Genomic DNA, 22,883 nt, shown 5'->3' on the forward strand with positions numbered 1-22,883 from the left:
CTCCATATTAATTTGGCCCACAGCAACAATAAATAGTTAAGTGTCAATACTGAAACATTTTATTGGGTTTATCATAGAGGTTTAATAAAGCCTCACAACATTCATCCATATAAAATATAATAACCATGGTAGCAGGCATAAATAAGAAGTACCATATTCTAACTACATTTATAACATTGATTACACATACATATATAAATTCAAGATGTAGAAATTTTCAAATTTGATTTCAACCATCTCAAAAGAATTTGATTTGCAGAACTAAGAACACACTAATAAAAGACAATTCTTAAATGGAACCAGCCACCTTAAAAAAATACTCTGAAAAATATGGTTAAAGGGTTTTAACACCACAAAAGATAACAAGATCAAATGTTTGTTGGCCTTACTCTAAGCTAGACCATCTAGGACTGGAAGGACTTTGGTGAAATAGTGTAACTTGCCACTGGAGTCTCAGGCACAAACAAAATTCTCTTAATTTTTGCCCACAGATGAAGTAAGGTCCCCTCACTGATGCTTCTTCCAGCAGAACTCTTTACTTTCCTTATACATTTGGTTTCACAATCTTCATTGATAAATAGTTCTAAAAAGGAAACAGAAACATTATTAAAGTACATACAGACTGGTATATATATACATTTAAGTCCAGGGATTGTCAACGTGATACTGTTTACATTTAGGGCCAGATTTCCTGTGCACTGTAGGCTGCTCAGCACCATTTGTGGCCTTTGCCCACTTGAAGGCTACCCTCACTTCTCCCCACTCAGTGTAACAACCAGTTCATCTCCAGACATTGCCAGATATCCTCAGGTAGGCAAAAATCTCTCCCAGCTGAGAACCCTTACTTTATATCCATAGTGGAGTTGGGCGGTAACGCAGCGGGTTAAGCACAGGTGGCGCAAAATGAAGGACTGGCGTAAGGATCCCGGTTCGAGCCCCCAGCTCCCCACCTGCAGGGGAGTCGCTTTACAAGCGGTGAAGCAGGTCTGCAGGTGTCTATCGTTCTTCCCCCTCTCTCTCCATTTCTCTCTGTCCTATCCAGCAATGATGACATCAATAACAACAATAAGAATTACAACAATAAAAAAAAAAACAAGGGCAACAAAAGGAAATAAATATTAAAAAAATAAAAAAAAAGAGAAAAAAAATCCATAGACTTTAAGTTAAGAAAAAGAAATAACTATGAGTAGTTATTTAAATGGTAGCAGCAGAGTGAACAGCCTGCAATCAGAAATTAGTGCTCCCATACTCAGAGTCAACACATTAGGTTTGAAATGAACTGGGGGAAATTATGACAAATTTTCTGCTATTCTGGTTGTATGATGATGCTACTAAATAAAAAGCAATCTGTATTATTACTAGTGTGGGTGGAAAGATGGGTTTTTGAATGAGTGGATTATCCCTCCTTCAGCTGTCAGAGAGAGCTTAATTGTCTCCTCTGTAATGAGACCAGGCTGAGTAGTGGAATTTTCTAGTCATTTGTCCATATTTTCATAACAGCTTGCTCTCATAAAGGCTTACTTGCTACTATAACTCTGGGTTATCAAGTGTTCATGGGAAAAACTGATATCCTTAACATCTCTACCTTCCTCTACAATTCTTTTCCTATTGCTTGAGTAGAATAACGAAGGCATTGCTTTTAGGTACACTGGGAAATCTTCCACTTGAACCCCTATTTATTTCAATTTGACTCCCTATTGAACTAAGGGAGCTAAGGAAAATTAAAAGGGGCAAGGATCTTAAAATGAGTAAGATTTTGGTAGACAAAAGAGGCAACAGTACAGTATTCGCAAAGGGCTTTGACAGGCAAGGACTACACTTCTTTGGTGGAGAGATTTGGTGCTAGATTGGAAGATTCCGGATCTGTGCATATCTGTACTAAGGCCAGATATAGGGATTCATGACTGCTCAGACAAGGAGTTAGGCTACAGGATGGTTTGGTAAAAGAAAATCTGGAGGCAGAGATTGTTTGGAAATGCTGTTCTAGTTGAAAAATATATTGAAAAAGGACTGAAGAGTTTCTGCTGGACTTCCTGAAATCGAACCTGCTTTCATGTGGTAACATTTTGCATGAAATGTGTGAATTCAGAGGTATGTAGCTGCAATCATAGGGCACATTAAGTTTTTCCAAAGAGCAAAGGTTGTGACATCACAGAGGCTAAGTAGGTCACTTTATTTATTTATTTATTTTTTGCCTCCAGGGTTATCACTGGGACTTGGTGCTGGCACTACAAATCCATTGCTTCTGGAGGCCATCTTCCACCCCCACCACCACCACCATGTTATTGGATAGAGCAGAGAGAAATTGAGAAAGGAGGGGAAGATAGAGAGGGAGAAAGATACCTGTAGACCTGTTTCAGTGCTTGTGAAGCAACCCCCCCCATCCCTGTAAGTGGGGAGCCAGGGACTCAAACCAGGATTCTTGTACAAGTCCCTGCACTTGATACTACGTGTGCTTAACTCTGCTGCAATCAAAGCAACTACCAAGTTAGATGATCGACCACAAAGTACACATGAAGAAAGCCAAGGACTCTTACTGGTAAGGAGTACAGGAGCACAGCCACGAAGAGCAGCAGGATCAACAGGATCAACAAGCCAATGATGACCCACTTAAATCGGCGCCACACAATGAACTTCATGGTCTTACATGGATTGGTGAACCAGAGGAAGGAGGTGTCCGGTCGACTGCATTGCAAAGAAATGCTATTATCCACTCAACTCAAGAGGACTGATATTTCACTTCAGAGCATCACACAATTTAGAGAATAGTTAATAACATCTATAAAATCAAGAAAAGACAGGTGGTGGTACAACTGGTAAAGTAAACAGGTTATCATGTGTGAGGACCCAGGTTCAAGCACTTGGTCCCCACCTGCATAGGGAAAGTTTCATGAGCAGTAGAATAGGCTGCAGTTGTCTCTCTTTCTCTCTCCCTCTCTCTTTCTCTTTCTTGCCCTATTTCACTTTTATATCCATCATAATAATTTTAAAAAAATGGGGGCATAAAGCCCCAGTGATAACTCTGGTGGTAAATAAATAAATAAAATTAAATCAAGAAAATCTATGATTCCCTTTAGTTAGCTGAGACTCTATACACTTTTTGTGACTTTTTTTCTGCCACTAGGCTTATCAGTGGGACTTTGTGCATGCACTATTCCTCTGTTCTATTATTCTATTCTCTCTCTCTCTCAATAGTGAGACACAGAGAGGGAGAGAGATATAGAAGGGGGAAGGAGGTGCAGAGGAGAGACACCACAGCACTGCTCCACCACTGGTAAAGTTTTTCCCTTTCACCATGCAGGTTCATGTGGCAGCAGCCATGGGCTTGAACCTGCCTTCTTGCACCTGGGGGAAGTGTGTACTCTGCTAAATGTGTTATCTCCTGGCCCCTTCTTTTTGTAATTTCTCCTTCTTTTTCTTCTTCTCCTCCTCCTCCTCCTCCTCCTTTCTTCTTCTCTCCCCCCCAATCTTATTCAGTAGGACAGAGAGAAATTGAGAAGGGAGGGGGAGACAGAGAGGGAAAAACAGACATCTGCAGACCTGCTTCACCACTTGTGAAACAGACCTCCTGCAGGTGGGATGAGGGGCTTGAACCAGGGTCCTTGTGCATAGTGATAATGTGTGCTTAACAGTGGGTACACTACTGCCTGGCCCCTCTTTCTGGAATTTCTTAAGATGCTAAAGAAATGCTGGAATTTGGTTCCATGGGGTAGGAGAATGGTTAAAAATGAAGCCAGTTTGCCAACTTCTCCACCCCCAGCCCCCACTATTAAACACAAAATTAGAAGGACTAATCCATTCTACTAAGTCAACTGGAAGAGTAGGGGGGCTTTCAGACTGCAGGTGTTTGGAGATCAGACAATTCTGAGAACAAAGAAGGCCTCTCACTTTGGTGGGTCCAGCTTGGGGTTCATATTGGGTTCATCCCGTCCCTTCCCAGCTGGCCTCTCATCAGCCTCCTTCTCATTGAGAACTTCCAACGTCATCTCCACTTTCCCCTTCAGTAAAGCAGAACAGGTTAAACACATTACATCACGTTTCACAAATATTTTCACTTTAACCCCTGGAGTATTCCCCAAGCAACGATTTTTATTCCTGTAAAACAATCCTTAGATTGCTTTAAATTTTCCTCAAGGGATTTCATCACATTTCCTCTTCCATGTGTTTCTGAACTGACTTTGTGTGGGAAACAGAGAGGACAAATTGCTTTCCCTCCTCCTGCTGCCTGCTTTTCACTCCCTGTATCATTTGAACTTTCTCACATCCATCTCTTTGCCTCCTCATGTATCTTCCTTTGTGACTTTGTTTGGACATAGATTAACCCAGTCTCACCATGGTACCACCACTATGTGGTACATTATCAGTACTTAGTGGGTACTTGAAGTGTGTTGCCTGAATGAATGAATGAACAAATGAATGAACAAATGAATGAATGAACAAATGAATGCTGCCCTTAGAAGATTCCTGAGTAATGTCCTGGACACTATGATTTTTATGTGGGTAATCTCATGTAATGCTAGTAGAAACTCCAAAAAGTAGGAACTGCTATTATCCTTAAGTGTACATAAGGATACTGAGCGGAAGGAAGTCTAGGAACTTGCCCATGACTTACGGCAGGTTTAATGAATGTTATAACTGACTTTCTAGAACCCAGAAAGCCCATCTGGTCATTAACAATTTGAGGGCCCTTAACCCTGACACTCTTTTAGATGATGGGACGCAGATGGCTTTTATGCTGACAGCAGGCAAAGCTGACTGTGGCACAGTGCTCTATGTTTCCAAGATAATGTCTGCTACATGAGACTGTTAGCAGAACCAAAGGAGATTATTTTCAACTAATCTATAGTGGCAGAAAGCAATATGTGATGTTCTGGGTCAGTGGTGGAAGGAGTGATCAGCTGCAAAGGGCTAAAAACTTTACCTCAAAAAACTTTGGTGTGGGAGCTGGGCGGTAGCGTAGCGGGTTAAGTGCACATGGTGCAAAGTGCAAGGACCGGCATGAGGATCCCAGTTCGAGCCCTGCTCCCCACCTACAGGGGAGTTGCTTCACAAGCGGTGAAGCAGGTCTGCAGGTGTCTATCTTTCTCTCCTCCTCTCTGTCTTCCCCTCCTCTCTCCATTTCTCTCTGTCCTATCCAACAATGACGACAGACAACAATAATAACTACAACAATAAAACAACAAAAAGGGAATAAATAAATAAATAAATGTTTAAAAAATACACAAAAAAACTTGGTTGTAAAAGAAATGTTGCATATCTAGATTCTGGTGATGGTTTCCTGAATGTATATAACTGCCAAAACATACCATTTAGCACTTTTCCCCCCCTTTATTGAGAGGTTAATGTTTTATAGCCATCTGGCACTTTCAATGGGCATAGTGTATGTTATATAATTATACCTCATAGTTGTTTTTAAAAACAAGATTATGGGCATAAAATTCTTTATGTAATTCCTGGTTCCTAATCAAAGATAAAAAAATGTTATCACAAAAATATATAATATGAGGGGCCAGGTGGTAGCACAGTGGGTTAAGCACACATGGCACAAAGCACATGGAAGGGTGTAAAGATGCCAGTTTGAACCCCCGGCTCCCCACCTTCAGGGGAGTCACTTCACAAGTGGTGAAGCAGGTCTACAGGTGTCTATCTTCCTTTCCTCCTCTCTGTCTTCCCCTCCTCTCTCCATTTCTCTCTGTCCTATCTTACAACAATGACAGCAATAAGAAGAAGAACAACAATGATGATAAACAACAAGGGCAAAAAAAGGGAAAAAAATAGCCTCCAAGAGCAGTGGATTCCTAGTGCAGGCACCAAGCCCCAGTAATAACCCTGGAGACAAAAAAAAAAAGAAAGAAAAAAGAATATATAATATGTTAGGCAGTCTTTGTAATATGGCAACATAACATTTGTTTCTATATACAAATATATATTTAAAAATTTTTTAAAAATATTTATTTCCCCTTTTGTTGCCCTTGCTGTTTTTTATTGTTGTTGTTACAGATGTCGTTCATTGGATAGGACAGAGAGAAATGGAGAGAGGAGGGGAAGACAGAGAGGAGGATAGACACCTGCAGACCTGCTTCACCTTCTGTGAAGTGACTCCCCTGCAGGTGTGGGGAGCCGGGGGCTCGAACCAGGAACCTTAAGCCGGTCCTTGTGCTTGGCGCCACATGTGCTTAACCCGTTGTGTTACCACCCGACTCCCTGCATACAAATATATCTTGAGTTCTCCAAACTTGCATATAAACTGTGACCTTCTTATTCAATGAGTGTCAAGTCACCTGACCACTCCCACTTGAAAAAAGGTAAAACCCAGATTTGAGGGTCTTTTCCTGTATGTTATTACACTAGAATCACAGCACAGATTAGTCTTCCTAATAAAGGAGGTTCCTAAAGAAATACGTATAGCCACTCAAGATCCTAGTTCTTGATCATTCCAATTTTGGCACTTTCTCTGTTACCACAAATATTTCACAACGAACTCAAAAATTTCTCTAATAATTCTAGGAGAAAATCACCTTCATAAATTAAGTCATGGTTGCTTTATCTAGAATAAGCCTATTAATTTAAAGAAAAATCTAAATGGTAAATAGAATAAATGATTTCTCCAACCAGGAAGTGCTCTTACAGCCAGCACTCGGGAGCCATCTTTGTCTGCATAGCATGGCCACCATCCTTTCATGGACTTCTGTTCAAAGAGAGAGGCAGTTTTAACTTTAAGGGGGTTCATGACTTTGAGGTCGGAAATCATGTCCAAATTGCATTTCTCTGATGATTTTGCTGGAATGATGGTGTGATGCAAGTCAAGTTCCAGGAAACCTAGTTAAAAAGACATTAAACACAGATTAAGCTTCATGTGGATTACCCATTGTCCACAAGTGAACAGAATGTTCTTGTCAGTAAATAGGCAACCAGTGATTTTGAACAGGTGAGAGCTGAGATAAAGAAAGGTTAAGTGTTGAAATTAGTTCAATTCAGTTAAATTAGTTCCAGATCAGAGAGAAGGTAGCCGAAGAAATAGCTGTTCATTGTTGTGCATCTAACAGTGGTCTGTGTGTTTTATGTTTCTCAAAGGCATGTGGATAAACATAACCCTTCTACAAGCGCAGAATAAACATGTATGAACAAATTGAAGTCAAATTTGAAATTTTTTCATATTGCTTCTGAGCTGCATTGGACACCTTCCGCTAGCCTGGGTTTACAGACAACTGGCACTAGGAACATGTGAGGTTCCATAGGAAAGTCATGTTCAAGTCTCTCTTAGTGTAACAATAGAAGTTAAACAGAAAATCTTCACCAGAAATTAGGGAGCCCAGATAAGGGAACTATAAGGAGCACATTTTCTTTTCCATATTGTAAGGCATTAACTCTTCAGGTGACTGTCTTTGGGGATTGGAAAATTCTCACGTTCTTTGTGTTAATTAAATGCTATGTGGGGGCCCAGGTGGAAGCGAACCCAGCTAAGTGCACATATCACCATGCACAAGGACCTGAGTTTGAGCCCTTGCTCCCTCCCTGCAGGGAGGCTGCTTCGTGATCAGTGAAGCAAGTCTGCAGGTATCTATCTTTTCTCTCTCTCTCTCTCTCCCCATCTCTCTCAATTTCTCTCTGTCCTGTCAAATAAAAGAAAAAGAAAAAGAAAAAACAAGGCCATCTGGAGTGGTGGATTCATAGTGCCAGATACACTGAGCCCCGAGATAACCCTGGTGGCAGTGAAAGGAAGAAAAGAAAAGAAAAGAAAAGAAGAGAAAAGGAAAGAAAAGAAGAGAAAGGAGGGAGGGAGGAAGGAAGGAAGGAATGAAGGAAGTAAATGCTATAGGGGCCAGGTGGTGGCGCACTGGGTTAAGCACACATAGTACAAAAGGCAAGGACCTGCTCAAGGATGGGGTTCCAACTCCCTGCAAGGGCGTCACTTCACAAGTGGTGAAGCAGGTCTGTAGGTGTCTCTCTGTCTCTCCCTTTCTATCTCTCCCTCTCAATTTCTCTCTGTACTATCCAATAAAAATGAAAAAAAAATGGCCACAGGAGCAGTGGATTCTCAGTGCTGGTGGCCATTTTTTTTTTGCCCTGCAGGCAAAAGAAGAAAAGAAAAAAAGGAAAATACTATAATGCTATGTGTGCTGTGGGGTCTATTCCATAGTCCCTAGACCAGTGGGATAAGAATTGGGCTTCTATGAAGGCAGCAAAGAGAGAGAAGACTGGCAGATTTCTCTTAAACTGTCAGATTCAGAAAATGCCCTTCATCTTATAATGATTAATTCAGGTTTCCATGAACTTAGGCCTTCTTTTATCTTGTCAATAACCTTTTGGCAATAACTACCATCATGTGCACACTAGGCTTTCTGAAGTACAGTAATTCTCTTTCCCTCTCTTTCTCACTCACTCTCTCTCTCTCTCTTTCTTCTCTTTTCTGTTATACTAGTTCATTTAAATTCCAGGGAAAACCCCCTGCTATTCTGGAATTCACAGCCTATGTGAACGGATCATAACTTATTATGTTTGCATACTCACTTGTTTGTTCCTTATTAAGAGCCACCAAGTCAGAGTCCCCACATTGGGTGTTGGGAAAGATAAACAAGATACAGTCATTGGCCACCAGGGGCTTTTCTCTACTAGGTAATATACCTTGGAAATAATATGAGCTAGGGACTACTGTGGCAGCTGGCTATGAGCAAATAGATCTGAACTGACAAGAGGCAGGAGTCATAGAAATAAGAAAACAAATCTGCATGATAAAGCAGAGAGCATCGTTAGGACGATATAGGCAGAAAAAAGAACCCACAGAGGACTTTTGGTACATTTTAGCCTAGATGGTTGGGACCACAGAAGGGTTATGAACCGCCAGAGGAGAGCATGCATGAGTTTTATGGAAGTCATGATACATTTGATTGAAGTGCTAACCAAACATAGAGGTGGAAGCTTCGGTGGGGACTTGGCAATAATCATCTTAATGATTTTTAAAAAAACTTACTGAGATATGATTGACACATAACACTAGTTAAGCTGCATGGTGTGTTGATGTGGTGAATTTGTATATTGCAATGTGATCTATTTATTTATTTATTTTGCCTCCAGGGTTATTGCTGGGGCTCAGTGCCTGCACTAGGAATCCACTGCTCCTGGAGGGTATTTTTTCCCTTTTGTTGCCCTTGTTGTTTATCATTTTTATGGTTATTGTTGTTCTTATTGCTGTCATTGTTGTTGGATAGGACAGAGAGAAATGGAGAGAGGAGGGGAAGACAGAGAGGGGGAGAGAAAGATAGACACCTGCAGACTTCCTTCACTGCTTATGAAAAGACCCCCTCCCACTGCAGATGGGGAGCCAGGGGCTCGAACTGGGATCCTTGTGCCTGTCCTTGTGGTTTGGGCCATGTGTGCTTAACCCACTGCGCCACTGCCTGACCCCTCTGATTTATTTATTTTTTAATAAATCTTCTTTATTATCTTTATTTATTTCTTGGAGAGAGACAGCCAGAAATTGAAAGGTATGGAGAGATAGAGGAGAATAGAGACAAAGACACCTGCAGCCCTTCCTAACCACTCGCAAAGTTGTCCCCCTGCAGGTGGGAACTGGGGGATCAAACTCGGGTTCTTGTGCATTGTAACATGTGCACTCAACCAGGTGCACCACTGCCTGGCCCTGCAAGGGGATTCATCATGAAAAGTTTCTGCAGTCTACACAACTTAGTTTAAGAGTCATGTTGCTGAGAGGTGAAAGCTGAAGCTTTTCTTCAGCCAAGGCAAGAATGGGTAGGTAGATTGCTGAAGAGGCTGGGGAAACCCCCAAGAACCACAGGGAAGGCCTGAGTTTAAAGAGTACAAGGAAGAAACAGAGGAGCCCAGTGAGATACACCCACAACTTGGGAAAGTGGACACTGAAAATCAGGAGTGCCCTGTGCTTTGGAGGGACAGTGTGTACATGTTGGGTTAGCAAATGCCAAGCCACAGACGAGGAGAGATAGTGGCTGGTAAAGATTAGGGGACCACACACAGTAGCTGCTGAAGCCCGAAGGATACGGACAATGAGAGGTTTAGAAGTGGAGGCAGGGGTGTGGCATCCTTGAGAGTAGATGGGGCTCATAAAAGGGGGTGAATTCACTGTGCCCACTTCTCAGAGGACCTGAGAGAGCAAACAGGCAGCTCAGGGTCCCCAGGGGACAGCCAGGCAATGAATATGCCCCCATTGCCAGTGACCCACAGGTATAAAGATTGTAAAATAAATAAATTGAGTCCAAGTTTTATTTAATTCAAGTATGATTTCTTAAAGTATCCCAATATAAGCCTTACCCAAGTAGTCATCCAGAGAAAACTTGTCATTATCCCATATCTGAATTATTAGCCTGGGTGGGACCCGAAATTCAGTTTGGTCAATGCTCCAGAAATGCTCCTAAAATGACAAGAGACAGATCAGATGACACTGATCAGCTGAACTCTGAAACCCTTCCTTGGGTCCCTTGAATCCCCAGAGTTAAAGCATAGGGCCTTTCTCTCCCTTACTTACACTCCTCCTTCCGACCTCTCCCCCGGCTCTCCCCCCTTCCCCATGTGCATGGGTTGCTGAGATGGGCTCCCTAGGAAATCTCAAGGCCACCAGATGTCCCAAGCAGTTCGCAAACAGAAGGTTTCCTGCCATGTTCCTATCAGTGTGACTTCCTGCTGCCATTGTTAGGGTTTGGGGAGTGATTGCTTCTGCTCCCCCCTGAAGACCTCTACAGCCTGCTTAGTTTACCCTCACAAAACCAAGCTGTTCTGGGGTCAACCTACAGTATCACCTGCTGGGGCATCACTTCTCTTCACGGATCTCCCACCCACCCCCACACAGATGTCTGATCACACCCATTTCAGAATGGGGCGAGGAAGCTGAAATCCACATTTTACTTTCATCGGTGAAGATTTAAGTCATTTTTAGCTTTTGAAAAGTAGTGCTGGATTTTACATTCCATGATCCACTAAGATCCTCAGGTCCCTCTACTAGAGATACGTGGAGGGAATACTGGTAAAGTCTTTTCAAATTCTCAGGCCTACCACTATCCAGACAATATTAGCTAAGAATAATAGCACCTCTCCAGACTAAGTACAGACTAAGTCCTGGGTTCTTTCTACCCAGCAGAAAGAAAATTTCTTCCATGCCTCATGAATATGATGGAAACTGGGTGGGTTGTCTCTTGCTTTTTAAAGAGACTTTCCAGGGATGCTCCACTTTTTAAAAAATATTATCTTTATTATTATTATTTTAAATATTTATTTATTCCCTTTTGTTGCCCTTGTTGTTTTTTAATTGTTGTAGTTGTTGTTGTTGTTGGATAGGACAGAAGGAAATGGAGAGAGGAGGGGAAGACAGAGAGGGGGAGAGAAAGATAGACACCTGCAGACCTGCTTCAACGCTTGTGAAGCGACTACCCTGCAGGTGGGGAGCCAGGGGCTCGAACCGTGATCCTTACGCTGGTCCATGAGCTTCACAGCATGTGTGCTTCACCCAGACTTCCATTATTATCTGTGCTACCACCAGACTCCCATTATTATCTTTATTTATTTATTGGATAGGGACAGCCAGAAATCAAGAGGGTAGGGGTGAGAGACAGAGAGACACCTGCAACACTGCTTCATCACTTGTGAAGCTTTCCTCCTGCAGGTGGGGACTGGGAGCTCAAACCCAGATCCTTGTACATTGTAACATGTCTGCTCAAACAGTATGCCACCACCCAGCCACAATGCTCTCTTTTTTGCTCAAAGGGCTCAAAGAAGGGCCTGTATCTGATGGGCTGGGATGTCCTCTTCATTATTGATTGGTTCCATTAAAGACACAGGAAGTCCAGTCAAGGTGGGGGAAACATGAACATGAAAGGTAACTTTCCTTATTGGTCTACCCGACTCCAAAATCATTCTCCTTTTCCCTTAATTTGTTTCATCATCTATAAGTCTGCAGATTCAACATTGGATTGAGCCATGGCATCTAGAAAGGCTCTTGGAAGGTGTTCATTTCATCTGTCACAGGAAAAGTACTCTCTACAGACTCAGTACTCAATACAGTCAGCCAGGTAGTAAGATCTGGGTAGATGAGACACTAGGCAGGTATGTTGGGTCAGATGGGAAGGGAGAGGTGACTAAACAGTGTTAGGGAAGGTTCATAGGACATGGTGGGTAGCAATGCAATGGAATCCTATAAAAGATCTCTGTCACTGCTTAGCCTGGCTTCAGGACTCCCACTTTGAGATGAAAGTATTTCATTTTCCTTGGAGACTCTCCTATTCCAGTACATGTAATCTGAGAAAAACAGACTCTTTCCATAACTCTACACCTGACCAGTCAAAGCAATATATTATAGGTACCATTTTGCCTTGTTCAGCAATGGACATGCGATCACTAACATTCAGGCACTGAGAACCAGAATTCTGGTTGGTACCATGAGGGATTCATTCTTCTCTTTCTGCTGAAGTTGCTGAGAGGCAGGATGTGAGCTTCACTGTATGGAAGCCATCTTGCCCCCATCACAAAGTAAGGTCCACAGAAAAAGACAGAACAGAGGGCTGAGTGAGAGTTATTCCTAAAGATAAAAGTTCAACCAAAGATTCAGTTTTTTTTTCCCCCAATCATTCAACCCTGGAGTGTTTAGTAATATGAAGCAGGAAATCACCATCTTCATCTAACTCAGTTTGAGTTGAACTCTGTAACTGAGAGTCTTACAGATTAAAGGCCACAAGGATTCTGAATCTTCACTGAAGTGTCTCTGAAGGAGGTAAGTCTGATGCAGAGGTTTAATAAGGAAAATAAAAAGGAAATGTCAACTACTTTAAAGTTTTGCCTCTGTGTGGTTAATTAGTCAAACATTTCTATTTGCCATGGGAAGAAACCCATCTCCCCATGACAAAAAATTTTACACTTGGGTTGTTGTATATATTGACGTAAGATCCCCATGTCTACCTTTTAACAGATCTTTCAGCCTGCACCAACATGTTGGGAAAAGAAAGTTGTCTTCCTTATACTTGCTAATAACATAGATTATTATCAAAGCTGTGTGACCCTGGGCAAGTGGCTACACCTCTGTGGGTCTCAGATTTCCCCATCTGAACCAAGAGGGAACTGGACTCATGACCTCTGAGGTGCTAAGCAGCTCCCACATTCTCTGCGTGTCTGCATTAGGAAGACCCATGACATGCACTTCCCATTGGCATATTTCAGAGCTCACTTTTTTGGCAACAATACAAAGTTGTTCTGCTGGGAGGTAGTCAAATGGGAAAACAAATCTCCAGTTAAAATTCCCTTCACCATCCAAGGACCTGTAGTGGACATCTGTTTTCTGTTTGTTTTCTTCATTGCCAGGAATCCAGCTGAAAAGCAGAGGCAAACAGACTTAGCTTTGAGTGATTGACAGGTAATCTAACCACAAAATTGTGCAGTGATTAAGGGAGTGAAGGGCAGGAGAATTAATGCACTTTTCTTGGGCAGGTTCCAATTGTCTATGGAACTGGGGGGTGATTTATGAAGGGGAGTCACTCTGTTGCATCCAATACAGTTGTCGCCAAATAAAACATAATTCCTCTAAAACCAAAGCAGGAAACCCTTTAGACTTTAGCTAACAAGGATAAGATGAAATTTTCTGGAAAACATCAGCAACTTAACTTCTATTTTAGGAATGTTGACGCTTGCTGGCTATGATTCTAGTCTTCTTAACTATAACTCATCAGTGTCTGTCACCACTGCTGATAGACTCAGTGAATAGGAGTCAGTTCAACATTTTAGCATCTCTTTTTCCATATTTTACTTAAACAAACTAAACAGGCATGAATCAAATAATGTTTCTTTTTTTAAAATTATGATTCCTAAATTCACTGCTATCATATTAGTAAGACTAGTAAGAGGGGATCATAAGCTATTTCCATAGGCAACATCTAGGAAAACTCATGTCCACAGTCATTTTTATGGCTACATTTTCAACATTTGCAAAGTTTCCTTTGATGTGTCCCTGGACTATAACAGACCTGTTGAAGGGATGGATGAATGAATGGTGGGACTTGGGAAGAAGTTATTGTTATATCTGCCTTTGTTGGGAAGATTCCTGGTTTGGTCCTGGGGGAGTACTTTAGTAAAGTGGGAAAATGTTTGGTTTGCAACAGTGACTGTATATTTGAATCACACTGGAATCAACTTGGAAGTATTTTAAAAAAAATACTGATGTCTAGACTCCACAGATAAGACATTCTTGGTAGGAGGCAAGCTTGGCTTTGATTTTGGCCCTACCACTTGATTTTGGGTTTCATCTTCTATCTCTGAAATATGGCTAATAATATGTATTTCCTTTAGAAGGTCAATGCAAGGACAGAATGGGAGACCAAGGCTTAGAAGCGTCAAAGGGGGAAGAGGAAAGCCCTTAATTTTTAACAATCTACCACGAACCAGGTATTTAGCGTGCCTTATCTTATTCTTCACAACAATTGTATACTTATTTCCCATTTTTCAGATGAGGAAAGCTGAGTTCAGAGAGAAAATAAAACTTGTATAAGGTCACACAGCTAGAAATAGCCAGCCAGGATTAACTATTTGTGTCCTCAGAATGGTGATTCCCCAAAGCCCAGCTACTGAACTTTGCCATTCTGTTACTTTTTTATTTTATTTAATTTTTTTTCCATTCTATTACTGTGACTTTGCCTCAGAAAACCACAAAGATCAGAAATTCACATGCTAATATTAGGCCCTATTGTATTAATGTCACTCAACTACATAGCTTTAAAACATAATTTTGATTAATGATTTAATAATTTCTTATAAGATTTTGGGAGTATAGCTTCACACTGAATCAAACACTAGAGTTCTATGAGCCCCCCAATTTAATTTTTTTTTTCTAATTGGTTGACTAGATGAATTAATTGTACCTATTGAACTAACTCACTGAAGTGACTGAAGCGAGTCCATATTTTCTGGTTACAGCCCCAGTAGCTTCACTTCCAGAAAAGATCCCTGAATGTCACATTATCCTTTTCCAGACTACTCATCTCTTATAGCTCTTTCTTTAATCAGACGCTTTTTTTCCCACATTGATTTTTAAATATAAATATTTTTACATTTTAATTTAAAAAACCTCTAAATAAATTTGTGTACAGGTATGTATAACTTTGGAAATGTCACCCATATATGTATATTGATAGGCATACTATTTATGCACTGTTCACATGTTCAGATATATTATTTTTTAAAAATTTTATTTATTTATTTATTTATTTATTTATTTATTTATTTATTAATGAGAAGGATAAGAAGAGAGAAAGAAAGAACCAGACATCACTCTGGTACATGTGCTGCCGGGGATCGAACTCAGGTCCTCATGCTTGAGTGTCTCATGCTTTATCCACTGCACCACCTCCCAGACCACCAAATATAGTATTTCTATTTTAATGACAGAGCTGCACTTTATACTTTGACTAGAGGAGTATTCTCTAGTCCCGTATTACTTGGATTTGTTGCCCTGATTTGAAAAAATGCTTATGACAGCCAGATAAATTTGCATGTATGTAATTAGCTAGGATTAGCTTTCCTTGGGGAATGGTAATAAGATCCTGAAATGGAAAGAATAATGGAGGACTTGATGAAACATTCCTTGTTTACAGCGAGCCCAAATGACAGTAATTATGTCTCTACCAAAGTTTTGATTGAAAGCCACTTGGGATTATTAGTGAAACTTTGTTCTTACTTTTATGCATATATTACATTTCAACAAGTCTTTTGCCATATAAAGGAACCAAAGTCACTCTCTGTGAAGCTGTAATAATACTAGATAGCACTCAAATAGTAGAACAGTTAGTTTTATGTATCAGTGGGAATAGCCACAGGGGTCCAGATTGAACATAATATCTGGGTGTGCCTGTGAGGGTGTTTCTGCATGAGATATTCTATTAAAATTCTATTAAATTGATGGATTCAGTAGATAGCCCCACCGAATATGGGTGGGCAGCATTCTATCCATTTAGGGTCTACACAGAACAAAAAGCAGAAGGAGGAGAAATTCACTCCTTTCTTTATCTCATTGTTTGGGGTGGAACATGTCATCTCAGCTTCTCCTGACTTTAAACTAGGATCTATACCTATCTCCTGGGTTCACAGGCCTTTAAATGCAGACTGAATTATACCAACTGCTTTCCTGAGTCTCTAGTTTGCAGTTGTGAGCCAAATCTTAATAATAAATCTCTTTCATTCTATCTACACACACACACACACACACACACAGACTCTGACTATCCCTTACTATCCTTGTCACCTTCTTGTAGCTGAAGAATAGTGAGCTTACTAACTTATCTAGCTACTACAGAATGTATTAAATCTTTTGACTCCAGAGTCTGACTTCTTAATCACTGTGCTCTTGTGTATTGAACATCTACAACAAAGACATAGAAAAACATCAGTGTGAGCTATCTGAAATTGGATTATGCAAGTAACAGAATGAATTGTGTCATTTCACACATTAGATGCAGATAATCAGTCCGCCAATTTTAGTGGGACAAATGATTTTGAGAAAATTCTGTTATTGCTCTATGGGACATCAGGTGCAAGTAATAAAAAGTATAAAAAGAGAAAATTTAGAAAGTCGAGTGGTAGAGCAGCAGGTTAAGCACACGTGGCGCAAAGTGCAAGGACCGGTGTAAGGATCTCGGTTCTAGCCCTCAGCTAGAGAACCTGCAGGGGAGTCACTTCACAAGTGGTGCAGCAGGTCTGCAGGTGTCTGTCTTTCTCCCCTCCTCTCTGTCTTCCCCTCCTCTCTCCATTTCTCTCTGTCCTATCCAACAAGGATGAAATCAATAACAACAACAATAAAAAACAAGGGCAACAAAAAGGTAAAATAAATAAATATAAAAATTAAAAAAAGAGAAAATTTGGAAGCCTTATTTAAGATGAAAGCTTTCAAAATATTTACATTTTATGAGGGAGAGCTTAGGGCAACCTCTATGCATATACAGGCAAGCTAGTTCTCTGTTACCTCCCCACTGAATCACCTCCCTGGTTGTTTACTTTTGTTTGTTTGTTTAATATTTTATTTTGAAGAGAGACAGAGAAATTGAGAGGGAGGGCAAGATGAAGAAGGAGGAAGGAGAGGGAGAGAGAGAGAGAGAGAGAGAGAGATTTGCAGTAGCTATGAAATTTCCCCCTTGTAGGTGGGGACTGGAGGCTTGAACATGGGTCCTTACACACTGTAATGTGTGTGTTTTAATAAATGTGCCATCACCTGGCCCAGGGTTGCTTACTTGTTTTAAGACTGGTTACTCAAAGTTTCAAAAAGGAATTAAAAATTAACTGCAAGGTTGAAAAGTCTTAGAAATAATGAATTTGCTTAATGAGCCAGAGAAACAAGAGTCAGGGGGTGGTGTGCTTGGTAGACAGACGTGGGATTAGAAAAAAAAAAAAACCTCTTAAAAGAAAAGTGAAAGAAATGATCACTTCTTATTGATATTTCTGCTCATTAACATGATCTGTACGTTTTTGTTTTTTTTTTCTTTTTAAAAATATTTATTTATTTATTCCCTTTTGTTGCCCTTGTTTTTTATTGTTGTAATTATTATTGTTATTGATGTTGTTGTTGTTGGATAGGACAGAGAGAAATGGAGAGAGGAGGGGAAGACAGAGAGAAGGAGAGAAAGATAGACACCTGCAGACCTGCTTCACTGCCTGTGAAGCGACTCTCCTGTAGGTGGGGAACCAGAGGCTTGACCCGGATCCTTACATGGGTCCTTGCGCTTCGCGCCACGTGTGCTTAACCCGCTGCGCTACTGCTACTGCTACTGCCCGACTCCTTAGTTTCTGTTTTTTTACCTTTTATTCCTTGGAACTTTTTTTTTTTCCTCCAGGGTTATTGCTGGGGCTCAGTGCCTGCACCGTGAATCCACTGTTCCTGGAGGCCATTTTTCCCCCTTTTGTTGTCCTTGCTGTTGTAGCTTTGTTGTGGTTATTATTGTTGTTGTTAATGTCTTTCCGTTGTTGGATAGGACAGAGAGAAATGGAGAGAGAAGGGGAAGGCAGAGAGTGGGACAGAAAGAAAGACACCTGCAGACCTGCTTCACTACCTGTGAAGCGACTCCCCTGCTGGTGGGGAGCCGGGGGCTCAAACCCGGATCCTTACTCAGGTGCTTGTGCTTTGTGCCACTTGCGCTTAACCCACTGTGCTACCACCTGACCCCTTCCTTGGAACTTTTTAATTGACTGTATTCATAAGACAAATTAGTTTCAAATAACCAAGAATTCCACATAGTGGACACATTTAAATAATAAAACCAAGAAATGTTATACATGTAAAAACTACTGTATTTTACTGTTGACTGTAAACCATTAAATCCCCTAATAAAGAAAAAAAAAAACATAATGAAAGCTAGTATCTGTTTCATTCCTGGTTTGTCAAAGGCTAGTGCACTTAAACTTACCCTTTGATGTAGATGTCACTCATTTCCTCTCCTGTGATGCTTTTCTCATCCAAGATAACGTCCTTGGTATTCCAGATGATCACACGCAGGTAGTATCTGAAGGGAGCACATTTTGAAAGTACATTTTCCTCTGGTCCTGCACCACGACTCCAATCCAATTTAACAGAGTCTCAGCATTACTTACTTTTTAGCTTTCCGGGGCGTGATGTTGAATGGAGGGCCTGGTGGCCCCAAATTCTTGGGGAAAACATCCACCCACATCTGAAGTTTTCCCTAAATCATTCAAAAAGGGAAAAGAGAAAAGAAATCACTTGTGGGTGGTAGAGGGTATACTTTTATTTCATATTTCTCAGGTGAAACATTTTTTTCCCACAGACCTAATGACTTAATATCCAGATAGATGGTCAAGAAATGAGTAGAAGTGCAAATCATTATGAATCTTAATGTCATTCAGGCCACCCACATCTCATTTTTACATTGTAAGACATTATAGTGGCTGTCTGTGCCCACTTGGACTATAGTGTGAGTTTTCCTAGGCTAATACAGTGAGAAGCTCTCATTGCTCAGACGGTCCCAACATACACACACGCACACGCACACACACATGTACACGCACCCCTCCTCTGACTATTATTTACAATTGAACCCTTTACCTGGAGAACCACTCACACACTGTTCATTCTGTTAATCAGTAGACTGCCTGGTTGTTATCAAGCCCTGTTTTGTGAAACCCAAGGCATTCTCCATTTAATTTTGTTAAAAAGGAAAATGTACAGCATGGTGCTTTCAAAAGGGAGACTCAGAAAAATGCCAACAATGTTACTGTTTCCAGAAGTTGAAAACATCCTACAACTGTTGGCTCACCAGTGCCCACCACTGGCAGGAGGGCCAGAGTGAATGCATGGGCTGACACTTGTGCCACCTGTGAGACCTGTCCAGGGTTTTGACTGTCATAGACCAGGACTATCTCCTAATACCTGAGTGGTATATTCTGTTAGACAGACTAGGAATGCCATTAACCATGTGAACCAACTTAAAGTCTCTGGTTTGGAAAGGGTCTGTAGATTCTGTCTTCATGACAAAAACAGACTAGTCTTCAAGGTTGCCAAGGAAACCACTGGATTGGCTTGCTAATGCATTCTGATCAAAATGAATTAACTGGGGCTCTTGAAAAGAGATATATTTTTACTGGGATCCTGACTCTCTTCCAGCTAATCTGCAGGGCTCAAGGTTCTACAATACATCAAGTGCTCTGCAGAACATTAAGCATCCAGGTGTCTCCTAAGATCCCGCCACAGTCTGTGTCCTATGAGGTAGGTAGAGGGGCTGGGGTGGGGGCTGGGGAGTGGTGGTTGTTTGATTCCCAGTGAGAAACTTCTTTTTTTGCAATTTCTTGAGGCTATTCAGCGGGAGGGTGGGAGGGGAAAGAGGAAGAGGAATGAACTCTTTGCTGGGGTGGGAGTGGGGGTGGGGGCGGGGGTGGATAAGGACAAATAATAAGAGAAGGAAGAAATAAACATGCCCTTTGGATCAAAATTAAAGTAAGACATACATGACAACTAATCCTCCTAAACCCAGCCAACTCATGACCACTTTTTAGCAATAAGCTTGGCCCATCTTTGCAGTCAGTGTCAACAATAAGGACATCTAATAGATTAATATTACTTAAAGTGTGATTTCCTAGCCACCTGCATCATCAGAATTCCTCCAGGTACTTGCTAACCCTTCCCCCGCCCCACCCCCAGCCCCCCAATCCCAAAGCTGAATCTCCAAAGGCATAGCCTGGAAGTCTTTGCTATAGCACATTTCCATATGGATTATTTTGTCACGTGATATGCTTTTCTTTCTTTTCTGGAAACTGCTCCCCAGATTCTGATGAATGAATCCCCTCTTCGTTGTCCACATGGTCCCTGTGACGAGTCAGCAAGGGCACCATGGCCTTGCTTTCTCCCCGGTTCTTTGCTCTTAGATGATATCATCTCATTCAAGCTGAGTCAAAGGCAGTTTCTTTCCCAGGTCCTGCATCCTGGATACAGTTACATGGTCCAGTGAGGGCCAATTGGGTTAAGCTTGGCAATCAATCCTTTCCATGTTTGGAAGTAGACAGGGCTACATTATAGCATCAAAAAAAAAAATCTCAAAAATTGTCTGCCATGTTCTGACACATATGAAAGTGATCACAAAAACAGTGGCAAGGAAATATTTGAGTTTTTATATTATTATTATTTTTTCCCTTCTTCTTCTTCTTCTTCTAGCGTTTGCCCTTCTTCCGTAGCCAGTCAACAGGTCAGGTTGAATGAAAGCTGTCAGGAACTGCTTGTTGCTGGCTTTGAAAGTGACTGGGATCCATGTGGATTCAGTCGGCTAGGAAGGATCGTCAGTACTCACGGGATGCACCACGAGAAGGTCGATCCAATTTTTTCCCTGAGTCATAGTCACTCTCTTGTCTGAATTTTGGGAGATATTTGAAAATTTCTTTTTTTTCCCCCTTCAACCTGAAAAGTCTTACTAGGGGCAAGGTGGCGGCATACCTGGTTAAGTACACATATTGCAGTGCACAAGGACACAGGTTCAAGCCCCTGGCCCCCACCTGCAGGGGGAAAGCTTCATGAGAAATAGCGTGAAGCAGGTCTGCAGGAATCTTTCTAACTCTTTTTTTTTTTTCTCTCTCTCTCTCCCCTCTCAATTTCTCTCTGTCTATATCCAATAAATAAAATAAATAATAAATAAAAATTTAAAAAGTCTTATTATAAATTCTTCTTTGGGATGAAGGTAATTTATATTTCACATCTATTTATTTCTTTTTTAAAATTATTTTATTTTACTTCTTGATAGAGGCTGAGAGATAGAAATAGAGATGGAGAGAGAGAAAAGGAGAAGAGACACCTGTAGCACTACCCCACCACCACTTGTGAAGTTTCCCCTAGCCCTGCAGGTGGGGCTGGGGACCAGAACCAGGCTTCTTGAACATGGTAAAGTGAGTGCTTTCTTGGGTGAACCAACACCCAACCAACACCTCATTTCTATTTCTTGTGTCTCTAAAAATATCCCATAGAGATAAATTTGTGTCAGCCGTTGCCAGCAGGCTTAGGGTCTGAGTGATGGGTCTTCAAGGTGGACCTCTTTACCTGAGAGATGTTAGGCTGGAAGGTGCTGTGCAAGGTTCGTGTTTCCACATGTTCAGGGACCAGCCCTTGAGTCCTGAGGATGTGAAGGGCAAGACGCTCTTCCGGGGCCCCCAGGTGCCGGTGCAGAATTTTGTTGGCTTCTGTAACAGAAAGCAGCAACAAAAACATTTAGACAGGAATGAGCATGTGGCAACAGATGAGGGGGCTTGTAGCACTTCATCTCAGACTTCGAAAATAAAAACAAAAACAGTCAGGCAGGCAGTATTGGGGTGCAAAGCCTGGCCCGTGAAGGCTGATGTCAGATTTGTGGGCTGCCAACAGAAAAGACATGCCAGAATGTGTGAGAGCTGCCAGTGAAAGCAGAGCTTCCCTTAGGTGTGGTGACACAACTAAGTTAAACTAGAAATGGGAGAAAAGTGAAAGTGGCATGTGTGTCCATTCTGGACTTGGTACATAAAACCTTTTCATGTAGAATCCTTTTGGACTTTCCCTTCTGGATGCATAAGCGAACAGTAGCCTTAGATGCCTGAACTGAAATGGTAGGGTGGGCTGGGGGTTATGCAAAAAGCCTTTTCATGCCTGAGGCTCTGAGGTCCCAGATGCAGTCCCCTGTTACCATCATAAGCCAGAGCCGAGCAGTGCTCTGGTTAAAAAAATAAAAATAAAAATGGTAGGGTTATAAGATGGAAGCACCTGAGTCCTTTTTACCTTTCCTTTCCTTTTTTTTTTTCTTTTTCTTTTTAACCAGAGCTCAGCTCTGGCTTATAGTGGGACTTGGAAGCCCCTGGTTTGAGAGTCTCTTTGTATACCCATTATGCTGTGGTATCTACCCCTGCTTGGGAGCATTTCTTAAAATAAGACTACTACCTGTGCAATGTTGGTTTTGGATTTCTGAGAAATAAGCTTTGTGATAAATGCCAGGACTTATAAGTTGAGTTGTTACAGCAGCTAGCGTCACTATTGACACTCTGAAAACATTCTCTCCCACCCAAACTTCTGATACTCCTCTCATTGGGAGGTGATATCTATGTCCTCTCCCTTTGATTTGGGAAGTATATGCCACTACCAATGTATGGATAATGCTGTGTGATTCTGCGACTAGGAAGGCCATGTAACTACTGCCTGATTCTTCTGGAATGCATGCTGAGGCGAACAGAGTCCTTTACCATGGTACTACCCTATCCACCATACCTATGGATCCTGATAATGTCTATGAAAGGCCTGAGTAGGTGTTCTGTTCATCAGTCTCTGGTCAAACTTCCAACCAAGAGCAAGAGTCAGTTATTAGCTACATGCATGAACTGAACTTTCCTGTCCATCCAGCTCAGCTCAGCTCAGCTCAGCTCAGCTCAGC

At 41.4% G+C, this 22,883-nt stretch overlaps 1 protein-coding gene across 3 annotated transcripts in view; it reads right to left on the minus strand.

Moving 5' to 3' along the window:
* Positions 1-409: 409 nt before the first annotated feature.
* MYOF (myoferlin) overlaps positions 410-22,883 on the minus strand; it is a 200,765-nt gene continuing 178,291 nt past the window's right edge. For all 3 annotated transcript variants that reach the window (XM_060192064.1, XM_007516788.3, XM_060192045.1), the window contains 9 exons: positions 21,530-21,669; positions 18,586-18,674; positions 18,402-18,497; positions 13,187-13,328; positions 10,288-10,387; positions 6,629-6,819; positions 3,889-3,998; positions 2,538-2,685; positions 410-583 (listed from right to left, as the gene is read on the minus strand). In XM_060192064.1, coding sequence (XP_060048047.1) covers positions 545-583; positions 2,538-2,685; positions 3,889-3,998; positions 6,629-6,819; positions 10,288-10,387; positions 13,187-13,328; positions 18,402-18,497; positions 18,586-18,674; positions 21,530-21,669 — 1,055 coding nt within the window. In that variant the 3' untranslated portion in view covers positions 410-544. The remainder of the gene's footprint in view (positions 584-2,537; positions 2,686-3,888; positions 3,999-6,628; positions 6,820-10,287; positions 10,388-13,186; positions 13,329-18,401; positions 18,498-18,585; positions 18,675-21,529; positions 21,670-22,883) is intronic.

The sequence above is a fragment of the Erinaceus europaeus genome, chromosome 1 (genome assembly GCF_950295315.1).
Source record: "Erinaceus europaeus chromosome 1, mEriEur2.1, whole genome shotgun sequence".
Classification (NCBI taxonomy): Eukaryota; Metazoa; Chordata; class Mammalia; order Eulipotyphla; family Erinaceidae; genus Erinaceus; species Erinaceus europaeus.